General features: G+C 40.3%; 2 protein-coding genes across 2 annotated transcripts; one reads left to right on the top strand and one right to left on the bottom strand.

The window, feature by feature from the left end:
* Window positions 1-4,132: 4,132 nt before the first annotated feature.
* LOC131415738 (olfactory receptor 8S1-like) lies at window positions 4,133-5,068 on the top strand. Its single transcript, XM_058557558.1, has one exon. The coding sequence runs from the start codon at window positions 4,133-4,135 to the stop codon at window positions 5,066-5,068; it is 936 nt and encodes a 311-aa protein (XP_058413541.1).
* Window positions 5,069-13,266: 8,198 nt separating this feature from the next.
* On the bottom strand, window positions 13,267-14,202 carry LOC131415737 (olfactory receptor 8S1-like). Its single transcript, XM_058557557.1, has one exon. The coding sequence runs from the start codon at window positions 14,200-14,202 to the stop codon at window positions 13,267-13,269; it is 936 nt and encodes a 311-aa protein (XP_058413540.1).
* Window positions 14,203-17,782: the final 3,580 nt, after the last annotated feature.

The raw sequence follows: 17,782 nt of genomic DNA, 5'->3' as shown, positions 1-17,782 counted from the left end.
CTTTCTTCTAGTGTCTATCAGTGTGATATTTACCAATAACAATAAAACATTATAAATGTTTGACTAGTTTTATACATCCAAATGTGTCAGAGTTAAACCTGGAGGCAGCTAAATGTTGTGCATAGTTCTTTGCATATAATGGGCATATTGAAAATTAGAAAGAAAAATGTAAGAAAATGTTGTCCTAGCTCTGTCATAAATTCTGTATAACTTAGAGTCAGTCTCTCTTCTTCTCTCTAGATCCAAGATATTTATTTGAATAACTTGAACAGAAGTTGAACTGGGTCATCTCTGAAGATGACTACATCAATATTCCAAAACATCCCTCCCAGGTTCTTATGAGCCAGTTCTTCACTCAACAGGCCTGGCTGGACTAGGCCAATGCTGTAAGCAAGTTCAATCCTTTGAAAGTTTCCAAAATGATTGTAGAGGAATCGCCCTTTTGCATAGCACAGTTTACAAAGGTGGTACCCATCTCCAAAGCTTAATAATCATCACATGACGTAAAATTCACAGCAAGGCAGCACTTTTTAAAAAGACCACTTATAGAAAAAATTTTGAGCTAATCCATTCAGTCAATACTATCAGATAAAGTCAGACAGTCAGCAGATTGGGACTGAATTTATTCTCATGAAGAAGAACATTTTAGAGATGTGTGTCAGACTCCTGCCTAGATTGTAAGTTTTTCAGGAGCAAGAAGTGTATCTTATTTTACTGAGAATCTCCGGTCTATGTCTCAGTACCAAGAATTGATAGGAAAGAAAATATAAGTTTCTTTAGCTAATATTTAAAAAATTAACCTTCCATTCTCTCTCTTAAGTAATGCAGTAACCTGGTCTTCTATGTGTTAATTATTATGTATGGATCTATGTACGAATCATATAAAATGCATTTTGACATTTCTGCCATCAAAACAGTCACGTCAAAAATAATTCTAGAAATTTATTTTATGCTGACCACGTAGTTGCATTTTTTTCTTGATAATTCATCTGGAGATAAAACTGCACCTGAAAAGGTGTGTTAGCTTCAAGCCGGTCTTCACATTAGCCCTTTTCAGGCCCATTGTGTAGGTTGAGGGTTCACAGACTCCTCCAATACAATATCCACATAAAAAATTTTCTTTCTTCTGTTGTTTCACTCATTTTATCATCAAATTGTTTATGTTCAGAAATGCAGCTCAAGTGACCACAGGAAAATCTACAGAAACAAGGAATAGTACACAGAACAACTCCCAGGAATTCACACACAAGGTTTCCAGCCAGTAAGTATCAAATGCGGAAATTCTCCAGCTCTGCCTCCTTTCTGAGGGGCAACAGACCCTCAGGAACATTCATCCAAGAGTTAAAAATACTGTGTCAACCCAGAAGATCCTAGAGTCCCACATGCTAAAGAATTCCCTGTGGCTTAGAAGTTAACTTTACTTAGACAATGAGTTAAAATCTGGCTTGAGGCTGTGACTTCAGGGAATACAGTCATTGGCCAGATGTCTCTTAGATTGCCAGGTTCCACTGGCAAACACACTGGCATTCTACATATAGATGTCATTCTAAAAGACTAGATCTGAAAATCACTCATTTTCATGTTGCTTTAGTACTGTAGATAGATGTACAATGAGAAATAAATGAAGAGAGGTTTAAGTGACAGGGCTTAGGATCAAATGAGAGAAATTCTACACTTATTATTTTCACTGTGGGGACGTGTCCCAAAGATAAGGATAATGAAGATTTTCCTCTGAGCATATCAAGAATTTCGCCTTCCCTATTTTCTTGCCTATTTGTGGCTTTCTACAAGAAAAAAAAATATTGTGTGCTGCTTCTATATCCCATTAGAAGAACTGGTTCTTTTGTGTGAAGAATTACTGACCTCAGACAAGCTCATCAGGGACAGGAGAGAGAAACGGAAGTGTTCTATACCAAAAAAGCCAGCAACTTGGTAGGTCAGATATGATTTCTCTCAATGTTTTTCCTCTGTCTTTCCAGCTTTTTTCCAGTTGTTTCTCTCTCCTCTTCAGATCTTCTCTTCCCATTCCTCTAAGGTATATCCTCTCAGTTTGAATCTCTTCCCTGCTGTGCCTCCTGTTACCATCTGTCTCTGCATCAGTGCTCCTTGCCTTTCCCCTTTGGTGGGATCTTGTACTCAGCTGCCCAGAGAGACTACTTTTCTTTTCTGAGTAGTCATGAGCATTGGCAATAGAGATTCTGCATTCTGCACACAAACTCTGCCTGGCCTGGGGCCCTGGACGATTAGAGAAAGCTAAAATGCAGAAGCTCAACTCCTTTTCTGAGAAAAAGAGGGGAGAACACTTCAGAACAGATAGTGGTTTCTTGGTGGCCTACGCTTATCCTCTTTGTAAAACCCAAATTCTGATGTTATTGCAAAACTACCACTGCACCTCCACCATGGACTCTGCTGAGGTAGGTGGAGGAGGGAACAGGAAAGAGTGTAAGAGCTACTGTAGGTTTGGGGGGTTGGAAATCTATTGCATGAAACTTTGTCTTCTGTGCATCTTATCACCAGTTTCCTCATCTGTCTCTTCGTTATGCTTCCTGCCCCATGAACTTAGGTATGTGCACTGCATCTCTAGAAACCTCAATTCTGGTCAACCTATCTAGTCCTTCCATCTGTGAGCAGTGGTGTTCTCATCCTCCTTAGCCTCCAGACCCTTATTCAGTTATCAATTCATCCACTTAGGCACTAAGCACTTTCTGAGTCATTGCAGTGAAGTAGACCAAGTAGCAAGCACTTGTTATATTTCTCATTTTCTCAGAAGGAAGCCTCACCTACCTGTCACCTTGGGAAAAATTTAAATCACATGTGCATAAAGGAGTTAAATTTGAAACCCAGATTCACGTGCTGTGTATCCCACAGTTGGTTCAATTTATCTGTAGGTAGACACTTATTTTTATAGAATGAACATCTAGTGGCTGAATTTTAGACATTGTCAGTGGTGATTATTTTGAATCACCCTTATTTGGGATGGCAGTAAGGCCATTGAGGGGTGGTGGGTGATCTGACTGGAAATGCATTTAATGTCAGATAGAGGAGGCTCTTAAATATCAAGCAGAAAGTTTGACTTATTCCATGGGTAGTGACTGAGAGCCATTTTAATGAAAAACAAATCTCTTCACACAGAGATATGACATAAATGCAAACCCAATAATGTGAGAGATTACATATTTTTTCAGGGAACTCAAATATTCTCATCTGTAAAATAGACATTCTCTTTCATTCCTACCAAATTCTGACCCACATCTCCACACACATAATCATACACACCAGCATCTCAATCTTTTCCCTAGGATTAAAAAAGACACTGTGTATAAAGTGCCATGTTAATAACAGAATATGAATGACACAACATGCAATTATTAATCACTAATTAATTATGGAAAAGTTTGAATAGAGAATTGAAGAATGAAGGATTTGGGGCCAGCCTGGTGGCACAAGCGGTTGAGTGCGCGTGCTCCGCTGTGGCAGCCCGGGGTTCGTTGGTTCGGATCCCGGGCACGCACCGACGCACTGCTTGGCAAGCCATGCTGTAGTGGCGTCCCATATAAAGTGGAGAAGATGGTCACGGATGTTAGCCCAGGGCCAGTCTTCCTTGGCAAAAAAAAAAAAAAGAGGAGGATTGGCAGATGTCAGCACAGGGCTGATCTCCTCACAAAAAAAAAAAAAAAAAAGAATGAAGGATAAGAAAGAGCAGGGAAAGGATAAGGGGCAGCCACTTTCAGAAGTGTGCTAGAATGTATAAGAGATGATGAAGCTGAACAGAAGCAAGGACCCAGTTAGGAGGGTGTAATAAATTAACATAGCTATTAGAGTAGAATAATTATGAGAATCAAAATTTTGCATGACTGATCAGAGGGGTTCGTGACCTGTGAGGTGGAAGAAAAATGCCTAGAGGAGATCAGTGAGCGCAGCTTTAAAATCCTGATAATACCATGCAGACTGAGGAGAGGGGAATATATAGGAAGAAGATGGAGATGTCTGGGACATTGGCAGGGGGCACAGGATGGCTCAGTCCACTTCCTGTTCTTATTTCAAAGGAACAAAGGATTCTCTAAATGGCCTTGGGGAACCACAGCACCATCACCGAGTTGTTCTTATTTCAAAGGAACAAAGGATTCTCTAAATGGCCTTGGGGAACCACAGCACCATCACCGAGTTCATCCTCCTTGGACTTTCTGCTGATCCCAAGGTGCAGGCTCTGCTCTTTGTGTTGTTCCTAGTGATTTACCTTCAGACTCTGGTGGGGAACCTGATGATGTTGCTGGTGATCTGGATGGATTCTCATCTCCATACACCCATGTACTACTTCCTGAGTCACCTCTCTTTCCTGGATCTTTGTTTGTCTTCTGCCACAGTGCCCAAGATGCTGGAGAATCTCCTGTCTCAGAGGAAAACCATTTCTGTCAGAGGTTGCCTGGCTCAAGTCTTCTTTGTGTTTGACACTGGGGGCACAGAAGGCTGCCTGCTCTCAGTGATGGCCTATGACCGCTATGTTGCCATCTGCCACCCTCTACTCTATGGCCAGAAGATGACCAACAAGCTCTGTAAAGGGCTAGCATGGGGCTCATGGGGCCTGGGGTTTCTGGATGCATTCATCAATATCCTACTAGCTATGAGCTTGGACTTCTGTGAGGATCAGTCCATCCCCCACTACAGCTGTGAGCTGCCCTCTCTCTTCCCTCTGTCTTGCTCCGATGTCTCTATCAATTTTACTGTTCTGCTCTGTTCCAGCCTCCTGCATTCCCTTGTAACTTGTGTCCCAATTGTTTTTTCCTATACTGTCATTGTCTCCACCATCCTGAGTATCCGCTCTTCCTCAGGTAGAAGCAAGGCCTTCTTCACCTGCTCCTCCCACCTCACTGCAGTGATCCTGTTTTATGGTTCAGCTTTCCTTCGTTATTTCATGCCAAACACAGGTTCACCATTGGTGTTGATCTCCTCTGTACAGTACAGTGTGGTCACTCCCTTACTGAATCCCCTCATCTATAGCTTGAAGAACAATGAGGTGAAAGCAGCTGTGAGAAGGACCTTTACAAAATATCTCCAATATTTCAGGTAGCTGACCACAGTCAGAAGACCATGGAGAATTAGTCTACTGGAGTAAAATATTCCGGTTTGGCGATAATCAGAGAATTTCCTGATTGCTTCAGATAATGATTGCAGAAAGGAGTCTTAGAAATTCATAGAGCTAGCCAGGTGCTCAAGAGACCAATATCAAGAATGAAAGAAATAATGGGGCTGGCCCAGTGGTGTAGCAGTTAAGTTCGGGCACTCTGCTTTGGCGGCCCGGGTTCTGCCAGTTCACATCCCAGGTGTGGAATGACGCATGGCCTATCAAGCCATGCTGTGATGGTCTCCCATATAAAGTAGAGGAAGATGGGCATGGATGTCAGCCCAGAGCCAATCTTCCTCAGCAAAAAGAAGAGGACTGGCAACAGATGTTAGCTCAGGGCTAATCTTCCTCACCAAAAAAAAAAAAAGAATGAAAGAAACAAATATTTCTTTTCATTGCTGAGTAGTAATCCATTGTATGATTGTTCCACAGTTTGCTTATCTATTAGCAGATTAAGAACATTGGGGTTATTTCCAGTTTCTGGCTATTGCAAATAAAACTACTAAGAGCATTCACATACAGGTTTTGTGTGAATATAAGTTTTCAGTTCTTGAGTGTAAATACCCAGGAAAGGGTTTGTTGTGGCATGTGGCAAGTGTAGGTTTAACTTAATAAAAACAAATTTCTGAGATGTTTTCCAGAATGTCTGTATCATTTTACACTCCCACCAGAAATGTATGAGAGATTCAGTTACTCACAACATCGCCTGAACATGGCATTGTATTTTTCCTTAATTTTAGCCATTCTAATAAGTGTGTAATGGTTTTAATTAGAAATAAACTAAACCCCTAAAACTGAGTGCATGTGAAAACTGGTCCAACCAGAAGTAGCTTGATAGTTTTATACCACTGTCACTTTCCTGGTTTTGATAACTATACTATGACTATACAAGATCATATCATTTAGGAAATCTAGGTGAAAGGTGCACAAGAAGTGTTTGTACTATTTTTGCAAATTGTATGTGATTCTAAAATTTTCAGAACAAAAGGTTTTTGAAAATATGTTAATAACTATGGACTTTGGGTGACTATGATGTGTCAATGTAGGTTCATCAGTTGTAACAAAGTAGTACTCTGGTGGTGAAGTTGATAAAGGGGGAGGCTATGCATGTGTGGTGACAAGGAATATACGGAAATTTTCTGTACTTTTGCCTCAATTTTTCTGTGAACCTAAAACTGCTCTAAAAAACTAAAGTCTTAATAAAAAAATATGTTTTCACATACATATAGTAAAAGTAAAAGGAGAAAAAAATAAACAATGAAAACTAAATAAAATAAGGTTGAAGTGACTATATTAATATCAGACGAATTCAGCTTCAGAACAAGAAATAATATCTGTGATAAATAGGGACATTTCATAAGTATGAATGGGTTAACACGTCAAGAAGACATAAAAATTCTAAAAATATACGCACATAAAAACAGAGCTTCAAAACAATGAAGGAAAAACTGACAGGTTAAATATAAAGAGAAAATCACAACTGTAGCTGGAAATTGCAACACTCTTCTCTCAATAATCATTTGTAAAAATAGAAAAACAATCTGTTGCTTGACTACAGGAAACGAGTGTAGAAAGGACCTAAAGGATACTATAAAATAAATTGTTCCAGGTGACATTTAGAGAAGAGCGCCCCAACAACAGCATAACGCACATTCTTTTCAAGAACACGTGGAACACTCCCCAAGATGTTTTATTCTAGAGGAAAACCAAACTCATCAAATAAAAAAGAGTTGAAGTGGTATAAAGTATGTTTTCTGACATCAAGTAAAAATTACAGTTTATTCTAGAAATAAACTAAACCACAACAAGAGAAAGATATCCAGAAAATCTCCCAAATATTTGCAAATTGAACCACACTCTCATAAATAACAAATGGGTCACAGAAGAAATTATAAGAAAAATTAGAAAATGTTTTCAACTGAATTGTAGCATATAAAAATATGTGGAGAGGAGTTAAAGCAGTGCTTACAGAGAAATCTATAGCTTTAAATATTTGTACTAGAAAACAAAAATCATCTAAGCTTCAGTCTTAAGAAACAAAGAAAAGAAGAGCAAATTAAATCTGAAGTAAGCAAACAGTTGGAAATAATCAAAATGAAAGCAAGAATGATGTCACTAAGATGGCAACATAGGTCTGTCCTGACAGTTGTCCCCCTCACAAGAAGACCAACTAGCAACTATGCATAGACAAGACACTCACTGTGAAAATCCCAGAACCTGGGTGTGAGACTGAAGCACCCCCGAGAAACTCAGAGACTAAGAAGAATTAAATTAGAAAAGTAAAAGGAACTACTACACTCTGACCACGTTGCCCTCCATGAGGCCAACAAAACATAACACCAACAGGGTCCCCTGGGCCTACAATGTCTCCACTGGGAAAAAGAATGCCCAAGGTGGATATCCAGCTCCTCCAGTGTTGAGGCATGCTTCCTGGGTGGCCCACTCAGGTCTTGCCTCACAAGGATCACTGGGGCAATCCATAAAGCTTGACCACTAAGGATCAGATAGAGACAGAGAAGAAGGCCAGGGCTTAAGCAACCAGTGCCCAGATCTTAGTGGACAACATTCCTGCTGGCAGCAGCACCAAAGCAGAGATTCTAATGAGAAGGTCTGCCCATTTGTAGAGCCAAGCTGGTGGCCCCTTCTGGATAGGGAGCTTGGTGTCAGTTCTAATTGATTCAGGTCCTCAGTCACAGAGACATACCAGCCATGGAGCCTGCTCTATGGTCCTGCCCAGGCAGGGAGCAAGTTCACAGCCCCATCCAACTTCTGAGTATAGCCTAGAGTCCCACCCAACCAGGAAGCCTGACCAAGAATCTAGGCAGCCACAGAGCCCATCCTACAGCCATGCTTGTTCAGGGAACCAAGCCAGGTCCTGCCCAATTGTTAAGTATAGCCTCTGGCATGATGTGACCAGGGAGCATTAAAAGCGACCCTGGACAACCCTGGAACCCAGCCTATGGTACCACCCAGCTGTGGAGACCAACCTATAGTCCTGCCTCACAGAAGAGTGCAGCCTGCAGTTTTGCCCAATTTCTGAACACAGCCTGTAACCTCACTTGATGAGGAAGCCCAGACGGCATCCCTGCTGAAACACAGAGTACAGTCTCTAGCCCCATCCAAAGAGAGCAGGGGTAGCTATACTTATATCAGACAAACGGACTTGAAGTCAAAAACTCTATCAAAAGACAAAGAAGGTCATTACATAATGACAAGGGGGTCAATTTACCAAGAATATATAACAATTGTAAACATATATGCACCCAACATTTGAAAACCTAAATATATTAAGCAAAACTAATGGTTCTGAAAGGAGAAATAGAAAACAACACAATAACAGTAGAAGATCTCAATACCCCGCTTTCAACAAAAGATAGAATATCCAGCCAGAAAATCCAGCCAAAAAAAGTTGGAGTTGAACTATACTTTAAACCAATGGATCTAACAGATATACAAAGAACATTCCATTCAACAGCAACAGAATACACATTCTTCTCCATTGCACATGGAACATTCTCCAGCATAGATCATATGTTAGGTCACACTACAAGTCTTAGCAAGTTTAAGACTGAAATCATCAATCTATAGATTTGTTCCCCTACTTTGCTTGTGTAACCCATAGGCTGGAACATGCTAATAAAGAGGATAATAAGTCACAATTAGGTATGATTTTAATATCACTGTATATCTGGGTGAAATTTGCATCTCTAAGGAAGAAGGTATGGTAAGTTATAGAGGCTCCTTTCTCATTTGTGGAACCTTATGATACCTATGGTCGTCACGCAGTTGGCATGGCTTTTGCAACACGGGAGGTTGTCACCACCGTCATGCATCATTTACTAACGCTCACAGAAGGATAAGTACAAATATCCTTGACATGAGAGAAGCATCTTGATTTGGGGAAATAAAGTTCCTAAGAAATGAAGTCGCATGTCCTATCGGAGAGCTCAAAGACCCGGTTAACCCTTTAGAACTAGTCAGTAACTATTTCACCATTCCCTAAGCCTGTTTACTGCTGAGAGCCATTGATGATTAGAAATACAGTCCTATAGGTTCACAGGGCTCTAGATTTCACGTTAGCTAGCAGAGGAGGGGTAGTGATCTTAACAACTAGAGGTATTCAATCTATGTTCCTGACGAAGCGTTAGTCCTCCATGATAAAGCACATCCAAAAGGAAGTTGACAAGAGGAAGTACACTGAAAACAGAGAGCACGCTGACATGGGAATTTAGGGGAAACGTTTTATAAGGATTTGAGGTGATTCTAGAAATAAATTTCATATTTAGCAATAATGTTTTAAAAATGTTGTATAATTTGTAACGAAAAAGAGGTGAATTACAAACTCTCTAACCCGAATTTTAAACACTAGTGCACAATGTAAAAGGAAATCATGTGTACAGGAGATGAGATATCATGCAGATTCAAATATAAGATGTGTATCTAAGAAGCAGCACTATTGTACTGTTGCATGGCTCATATTCATTTTGTAAGTAATCCTATTCTTGGCTTTAACTAAAGTAATTTCAACACTTTAAAAACTCCAGGCCTTCCAGTTGGTGAAAGAAATCTCAGGGAGATGAAAAGCAGAAGATGGTGCTTACCTTACAGCCGCAGAAAAACAGGCACTATTCTATGTCAAACGTGTCCTTGCAAGGCTGCAGAACTTGAGAGATTGCTGCTCTGGTGTATGAATGTAAACTTTAATCTCGAAAAGTCTGTAATTTCGGTAGGCTGTTTTAGTTAGGGGTTTGTTGTCTCAGAAATAAAATTTAGAGTGACGTTCTGCTTTTGAAAGTTATATAAGTTTTTGATATTCATTTCTTAAGACAGAAGAGGATAATTGGAACTTCTTTCTTCTCTCACATGCTGGAGATAAAAACAAAATCCATGAATCTGTTGGATTTATTCCTTAGAGAGTTTGAGGCCTGGCTCATTTAAATAGAGCAGTATCAAGAATCTTAATGGTGTTCATAACATTTGACCCAGTTACTTAGCTCTGGGAATAATCCTAAATAGGGAGAAGTTCACGCTCAAAATTGTTTATGCAGTATTGTTTATCACAGTGAAACTCTGTCCTGTTAGATACAATTTGGAACAACCTAAGGAATAAAGAAAGAAAGAAATTGGTATCCTGGTAAAAGGCGGAAAACACGTCTAATATAGTGGGATTTTTACATCAAATTTGGAGTGTGTGCTTAAGGACACTGGATGATAGTTGAAAATTAGGTTTTTGAAAATTGGAATTAATGGGAAAATGTTTATGATATCATTCTTGATATAATGGTGTTCTAACCGGGCAAAAGGGATCAGATCGGTCAAAGAATAGCGTCTTTCCTGCCCAAAGGACCACTCAGAGGAAATATCTAATAAGTAAGCAATGATTGTTTATTAATAGAGATATACAAAATTAGGGTGAAATAGCTACAGCAAAAGAAAATCAGTAAAATATGAGAATACAAGAATGGGAAAATGAAAGTACTCACAACATCCATGCCTTCAGCCGGGGAAGTCCCGACAGCACCGCCAGGCGGGGAGTGCCGGTTGAGAGAAAGGATGCTGGGCAAGGCGCCTCCTCCGCAGGTGAGACTCCCGCCCAGGCAACGCTAGGCGAGGGGTTTTATTTAGGATTTCATCGAGGGCCCATATGGGAACATCTGGTGTTTCTTTTCTTCAGATGTTAGGTGTTACCTAGTGTGTATGTGCACTGTGACTCCTGGTAATCGTCCAGAGCCAACACAGATGGCCAGTCTGTGTTTGCTCCTGACATTCCTCGAGTTTTGAGACATAAACAATTGCAGTTTGCATTGTGGGAGAAGGGCCAGTTCCCATCATAAGCAATCGCTTTGTATTTTTTCAGTGCAGATGGTTTCTGAGGGTCACGGAGCAGCCATCAGGGCTTCACTCATGTCAATTCAAATGGTATGTGCCAATAAATACATCAAAGAATACATACAAAAACATTTTCTGTAATGAATTTGGAAAGATAGAAATGTAATTATTTCTGTTACTAGCTTTATTTAGGTGATCTCTTTTTAATATTTCCTTATTTAAATATTTATTTACATGTCAAAAATGCCAAGTAGTGTTAATTTGTATGACTCAATGATTATTTATAATTTAAAAGAGTGAAAAATAAAGTGCCAATAGAAGTGAGAGTTATTGGGGCCGCCCCAGGGCGTAGGGGTTAAGTGCACGCGGGCTCCGCTGCTGGCGGCCCGGTTCAGATCCCGGGTATGCACGGACGCATCGCTTGTCAGGCCGTGCTGTGGCAGCGTCCCACGTAGAGTGGAGGAAGATGGGCACGGATGTTGGCCCAGGGCCAGTTTTCCTCAGCGAAAAAAGAGGAGGATGGGCATGTATGTTAGCTCAGGGCTGATCTTCCTCACAAAAAAAAAGTGAGAGATAGATTAGCCAAAATCTCCCCAAAGAAGCAAAACAGGGAAATAGATTGAAAATGAAACAAAATGTTGAAATGGGCTGAAACATCTTTATCTTACATGAAAATCTAAAGTTTGATAATTATAGATTTTAAGAAAGTGTTTTACAAGAAGAATTGATAATTGGCAAAAATGGCATTCAGACAAACATCCTTTAGGTGAAGTGAAAAGAGTCCTGCAGAAGGTAGTTCGAAGGCACCAGGTGGGCACAGGGACACAAAGGGGTGGGAGACGCGCAGAAAGAGAAGAAGGACCACAGGGCTTCCCAGAGTTCTCAAGGTCCCATAATTTGAGAGAAGTTATCGCAGGCCTTGTGTAGAAACATATGTCTGTATTTTGTTTCATTATAAAGTCCAAGGCTAAAATCTTTCTTCATTATCAATCGCAAGCATTGGTGCAGTGAATTCCTTAGATCCATACTTATTCTGGGACAAAAAGAAGTTCTGCATCTGACAGCTTTTCAATTATCTCCTTCTCATGACTGACTCTTTTGCTAACACTGTTTAACACTATGAGCTTCTTATGGAATCCTTTCCCCTTCCACATCTCACATCCTTCTCACATTCCTTCTCTGCTCATCGCTCTAGCCTTAGTCCCTTTATGTTCTATTCTTGTAGTAGCAGTGTCAAGTTTATATGTTTGCTTGGTGTGAAAGACAGAATTCTAAAGACCCAACCCCCCATTGCCATTCTGCAAAGGGGTTTCTTAGATGTAAATTAAAGTCCCAATTCAGTTGATGTTAAGATATGGGATTACACGAGTGGGCCTGATCTAATCACAGGAGCCTTTGGAACATGAGAAGTACGTAATATACCATTGCTGTTTTGAAAATGGAGAGGGCCACGTGAGAAGATGTGAAGGAGCCTCTATAAGCACAGAGTGATCCCTAGCAGACAGCCAACAAGTACACAGGGACCAGAGAAACCACACAGTTTCAAGAAATTGAATTCTGCTAACAAGCTGAATGAGCTCGGAAGCAGATTCTTCCCCAAAGCCTCTAGATGAGAGCCCAAACCAGCCATCACCTTGCTTTCAGTCTTGTGAGACCCTAAATAGAGAACCCAATAGAGTCCACCCAAATTTCTGACCTAGAGAACTGTAAGGTAATAAATGGGTGTGATTTTAATTGGCTAAATTTGTGGTAATTTATTATGACAGCAATAGAGAATCAGCATACCTGGCAAGTTGCGACTTCCCTCTATTGATCACATTTATCTATTTCTACCTGTCTCCAGAGACCTTACCACCTCCCATACCCTTTCCTCCAGCCCATAAGCCCAACTCTTTGTCTTCCCTTCTTCAGAGACCCAGAATCTTTTATTCCTAGAAAAACTTTTCCCAGTTACATTAATTCAAATAAAAAATTCAGCACACAAAATATTTCAGCGTCCATTCTAATTTGAATGATTTTCAAAAATGTGAATCATGAATTGACATGTTATTAACTAAATCTATGAAACTGAGAAAGTTTTCTGACTCATTTGCTCTGTCTCTGAATAGGATTGATTCTGAGCAATAAAATTGCTCGGATTGATTCACAGCAAGCAAAATAGCTCCTAGCACTTTTCTTGATAATTTTTAACAAAGGGAGATGGCAAGGAATATTGCAACATGTGACAAAATAGGAAATCAGGAACTTAATGTCAATCATTAGATTTCTTGCTGCGGTTCTGTTCTATGTTTCCTTCATGCTATCTCTCTTCTGTGCTATCTGAGACATTGTAAATATTTTAGCATTATTCTTCTCAGAGCTGCTTTCACCTCCTTGTTCTTCAAGCTGTAGATGAGAGGATTCACTAGGGGAGTGATTACACTGTACTGTATGGAGAGGATCAACTCCAGAGGTGAACCTGAGGTTGGCATGAGATAGCGAAGAATGGCTGAGCCATAGAATAGGATCACTGCAGTGAGGTGGGAGGAGCAGGTGGAGAAGGCCTTGCTTCTGCCTGTGGTGGAGCTGATGCTCAGGATGGTGGACACAATACGGGCATAAGAGAAGAAGATCAGGAGGCAGGTCCCAATGGCATGCACGAGGACAGAGCAGAGCAGCATTGCAGAGTTACTGGAGACATCAGAGCAGGAGAGAGGGAAGAGGGAAGGCAGCTCGCAGGAGTAGTGGTGGATGGTTTGAACCTCACAGAAGTCCAAACTCAAAGCAAGGAGGATGTTGATGAGTGCATCCAGAAAGGCCACGACCCAAGAGCCCCACACCAACCTCAGACATAGTTGTTTACCCATCACCTGTCTGTAGAGCAGAGGGTGGCAGATGGCAACATAGCGGTCATAGGCCATCACTGAGAGCAGACAGCCCTCAATCCCTGTAGTGGCAAACACAAAGAAGACTTGAGCCAGACAGCCCTTTACTGAGATGGCTTTCCTCTGAGACAGGAGGTTCTCAAGCATCCTGGGTACAGTGACTGAAGAATAGAAGAGGTCTTGAAAGGAGAGATGGCTCAGGAAGAAATACATGGGTGTGTGCAGGTTAGAATCTGTATGGATCATGAGTATCATCAGCAGGTTCCCCAGCAGAGTCAGGAGGTAAATCATCAGGAACAGAGCAAAGAGCAGAGCCTGGACCTGGGGGTCGGCAGACAGCCCGAGGAGGATGAACTCTGTGATGCTGCTGTGATTTCCTGAGGCCATTTACGGTCACTGTTCTTTAGAGAAAAATTAGGAAAAGGACTAAAATCACTTCTTTCCACAGCAGTTGCCAGAAGGCATCGCTCTGTTCTTTTTCCCTATATATTCCTTCCTGCCTGGTCCCATCTTCACTTTCATAGCCCTCATATCTTCCTTCAGTCATTCCATGGAGTCCTTCTCTTCCCTGGCTCTCTGCTGTGCCATCTCTGAGCTCTGGATCAGCCCCAACAGACTTTTTTTCTAATAATGCCCATATAGAATGGCATCATCGACTGTACAGGCCTACTGGAGAACTGTCCATGACTAAATTATGCCATGTCCTTTAGCTGCGCCCTTGGATTCATCATCATCTTTTAGGAATTCCAGCAGACATCCTGGAGAGGCTGATGCAGATCTCTGCTCACCTCCATTACCTGGTCTTGACTCCCCTATTCAAAACCCTCTGATGGTTCTTTAGCTGACTAATGATGGCACATGGTGCTTGTGTAGCAGTTTATCTTGTACAAATGACTTTCACACATTTTCCACTGTGTGTGTGTGTATGTGTAGTGGATGGTGAAGGAAGAGACCGAACTGATTTTACAGGTGAGAAAATTTAAGCCCAGTGATTATATGACTTGTCTAGATCCCCACACTGATCGGTTCTTTGAGCAGTAAGGATTTGAATCTGCCTCATTTGATTGAAAACAAGAGCATTTCTACCATACCACCTGCTTAGAGAAAAAGCCAAACTACTTATTTTGTATTTCAAAGCGTTAATCTCCTAAGATTCCCTAGATGCCCTGCTCCAGAGGCCAGATAGCTTTGCTTGTTCCTGATCTCCCTATGAACCTTCCCATTTTCTCTGACTTGGTTCAGGCTGATATATTTTGTGCTCCTATTAATTGATTTACACCTTATTTGAAATTCTCACCTTATTTACTACCTATTCTGTGAATTCTTTGATCAATCCCTTCTATGTTCTCACGTGAATCTCTGGGAAAATTATTATTAACCTCATTTTTTCAGATGATGAAAATAAAGCTAAATAAGCTAATTCAAGATTCTAATTCATCTCTTTCTATTCTATGGACTTAAAACCTTGTCTTCTTCCCTTTGCTGTGTTAACAATCCATCAGCACACTGTAAGTTTTGCCATCATTTGTGTTACCATCTTGCTTTATCATTTAGTGATATGTGTGAGTGTCATTTCTTGTCTCTACAATGAGAGTGCAGTTTCATGGAGGGCAGGAATCTGGCTATTACTTTCTATGCCTACAAACATACTCTCTCACACACACTGATCAATATATAATGGACCCTCAATCAATTATTGTTAAATAAATAAAGACAAAAATTAAGACATTTAGACAGATTATGTAGTAAAACTCTTGGGGATTATCTCCAGGCTCAGAAGGTCAACTTCAAGTTACAGTCAAGGGCAAAGCATTAGGGGTCCTGAAATTAGGAGAGAAAGGGAGGAGGTGGAATGCTTATCTACTTTTTGCTATAGTACACTGACAGAGGTCTCATTCATTCTGAAATCACCAACACCTATAGATTCCTGCTTCAGAGGGATCACCCCACGCTTTGCTTAAACATACAGCCTCCATTCATCCACCCATCCATCCATCCATAAAGTTATTTAACAAACATTTTTGTGTCTCTGTTCACTGTTATGTACTGTGTTGTATATGTAGTTGAAGACAGTTCTGCACTGTACTTTTTTTGTACTGTTGTGTGAATGCACTTAGTGAGCGACTATTTTCCATTATCTAGCTGTGACCAATCCCCCTAGCCTGTTTCCTCATCATCAGATGGAACCCTGACCTGTGGTTATACATTCAGTCTCAGCCTTTCCTGGGGCCCACGTGTCTGCTTGGCTACTTATTACAGTAACTCTGATCTACTCCTTGAACTCTGAATCTTTCCTGAGATTTCCAGCTTTAGTGTCTTCCAGTCAAAATTAATTTTGGTGTCTCTCATAGGACTTGCAATAAAAAGTATGATCCTGATCAGAAGGTAAATTTCCCAGTCCTTGAACTTCCTCTCTACCCTACCCCACCCCTGCCACTATGCCTATCAAACACTCACATAACTCCCAAACTTTAAGCCCTTATTTAGAATATATATCTGAATTACCTATGGTTTTGTCCAGTGTATAATCTGTAGTCCAGGGGCTTGGTCCAAACTAATGAAGATTCAGCAATGAAGAACCACTGCCTGCAAAAGTCAGTTTTATCTCTGAATCTATAAAATACTTTTGAAAAAACTTCTCTGGATTTTGTACTAACAAAGTAATGTAGCAAACAAAAGTCATTCTTGTCAAGAATGTGAAAATTTTTAAGAATTTGGAATTTCGTATCCAAATTAGTCAGAGAAATTGGTCCAGTTCTTTCACATTTACTCTGTAATATATACCTGGCCCTGAGGACCAATTCTTAGCCTGAAAACACTCTAGAATCTTCAGAAGATATTAGAGAAGCTATTTATTATGAATCCAAAACCTGAACACTTTTATCCTGAAATAGAAGCACCATAATCTGTCAGTGAGACAGCTACATTATGTGACTTTATGATCCATCTCACTCCAGATCCCAAGCACAGACCTTCTGACTAATAATACCTTTTTTTAAGGGAGGACAATGTGTTTATGTTAATTTTTAAAGAAATGGCTAAATGCTAATACTAAAATCTTCTCACTTACCTCTAAGAAGAAACACAATGAATTCAATTCAGCTCAAAGTTTGAGTGAGTGGTTCCATATCTAAAAATCGTCATGGGGTAATTCCTGAGATGGTAGAGGTAGAAAGAGGAGCCCAAGGGATTCCCCCAAAGCTGTTTACTTTACCAATTTTCCTTGAACTGCACACAGAACAAAAACAGAAACTCATTCAGCATTTCACATGTTTTTTTTCAAAGACCATTTTGACAGAAGTGGAATATAAAGTTGAAATCAACTATCATCAAATAATCACCATCTTCCTTTCCACTCAAGTTTCAACACTGGAGATTGCTTTTACCAGAGTAAGTATGTGCCAGTGTAAAATCAACCAGTTTTGGTAAGAGTTGTACATTTAGACAGTTAAGTATCAAGTCTTTAGGTCTAATGAGACCATCGATGCCTTCCAAGGTGACAAGTAGTCAAGGACCAATAATCAGAATATGAGATTTACTTCTGTGGGTGCCTAAAACTTGTCCTGCTATAGCTACTCAGAAAATGTTAAGGTCTTAAACGAATTAATAGATAGATAAGTGAGGTTAGGAAGAGAGGAAGCTGAAATGCTTCGGTACTTACAGGAGGGGACTGGTGACCAGAATGAATGGTTATAAATAGATCTCCCACTGTTCCTTACATTAATTATTTCAGCAGGGATCAGATTGGGAATGAGTAATAATAGCAGAAAAATGAATTTTCTGCACATATATGATTGAGGACCTGGAAAAAGAGAGCATAACTTAGGACAACAATATTTTCTGCTGAAACTCAAGGAGTCCCCCTTCCCAAAGATTAACATTATTCATAAGTAAACACTGACCTTCTCATTAGATAACCAGAGAACACGAGGACAAAAGCCCACTGGAACATAATAAGAAATACAGA

Source organism: Diceros bicornis, chromosome 17, assembly GCF_020826845.1.
Source record: "Diceros bicornis minor isolate mBicDic1 chromosome 17, mDicBic1.mat.cur, whole genome shotgun sequence".
In the NCBI taxonomy this organism is placed as follows: domain Eukaryota; kingdom Metazoa; phylum Chordata; class Mammalia; order Perissodactyla; family Rhinocerotidae; genus Diceros; species Diceros bicornis.
This window is presented reverse-complemented; position numbering and strand designations above follow the sequence as displayed.

What these genes read in the sequence shown, in the direction of transcription:
- LOC131415738 (XM_058557558.1), top strand. Translation starts at nt 4,133, where the DNA reads ATGGCCTTGGGGAACCACAGCACCATCACCGAGTTCATCCTCCTTGGA.
- LOC131415737 (XM_058557557.1), bottom strand. Translation starts at nt 14,202, where the DNA reads ATGGCCTCAGGAAATCACAGCAGCATCACAGAGTTCATCCTCCTCGGG.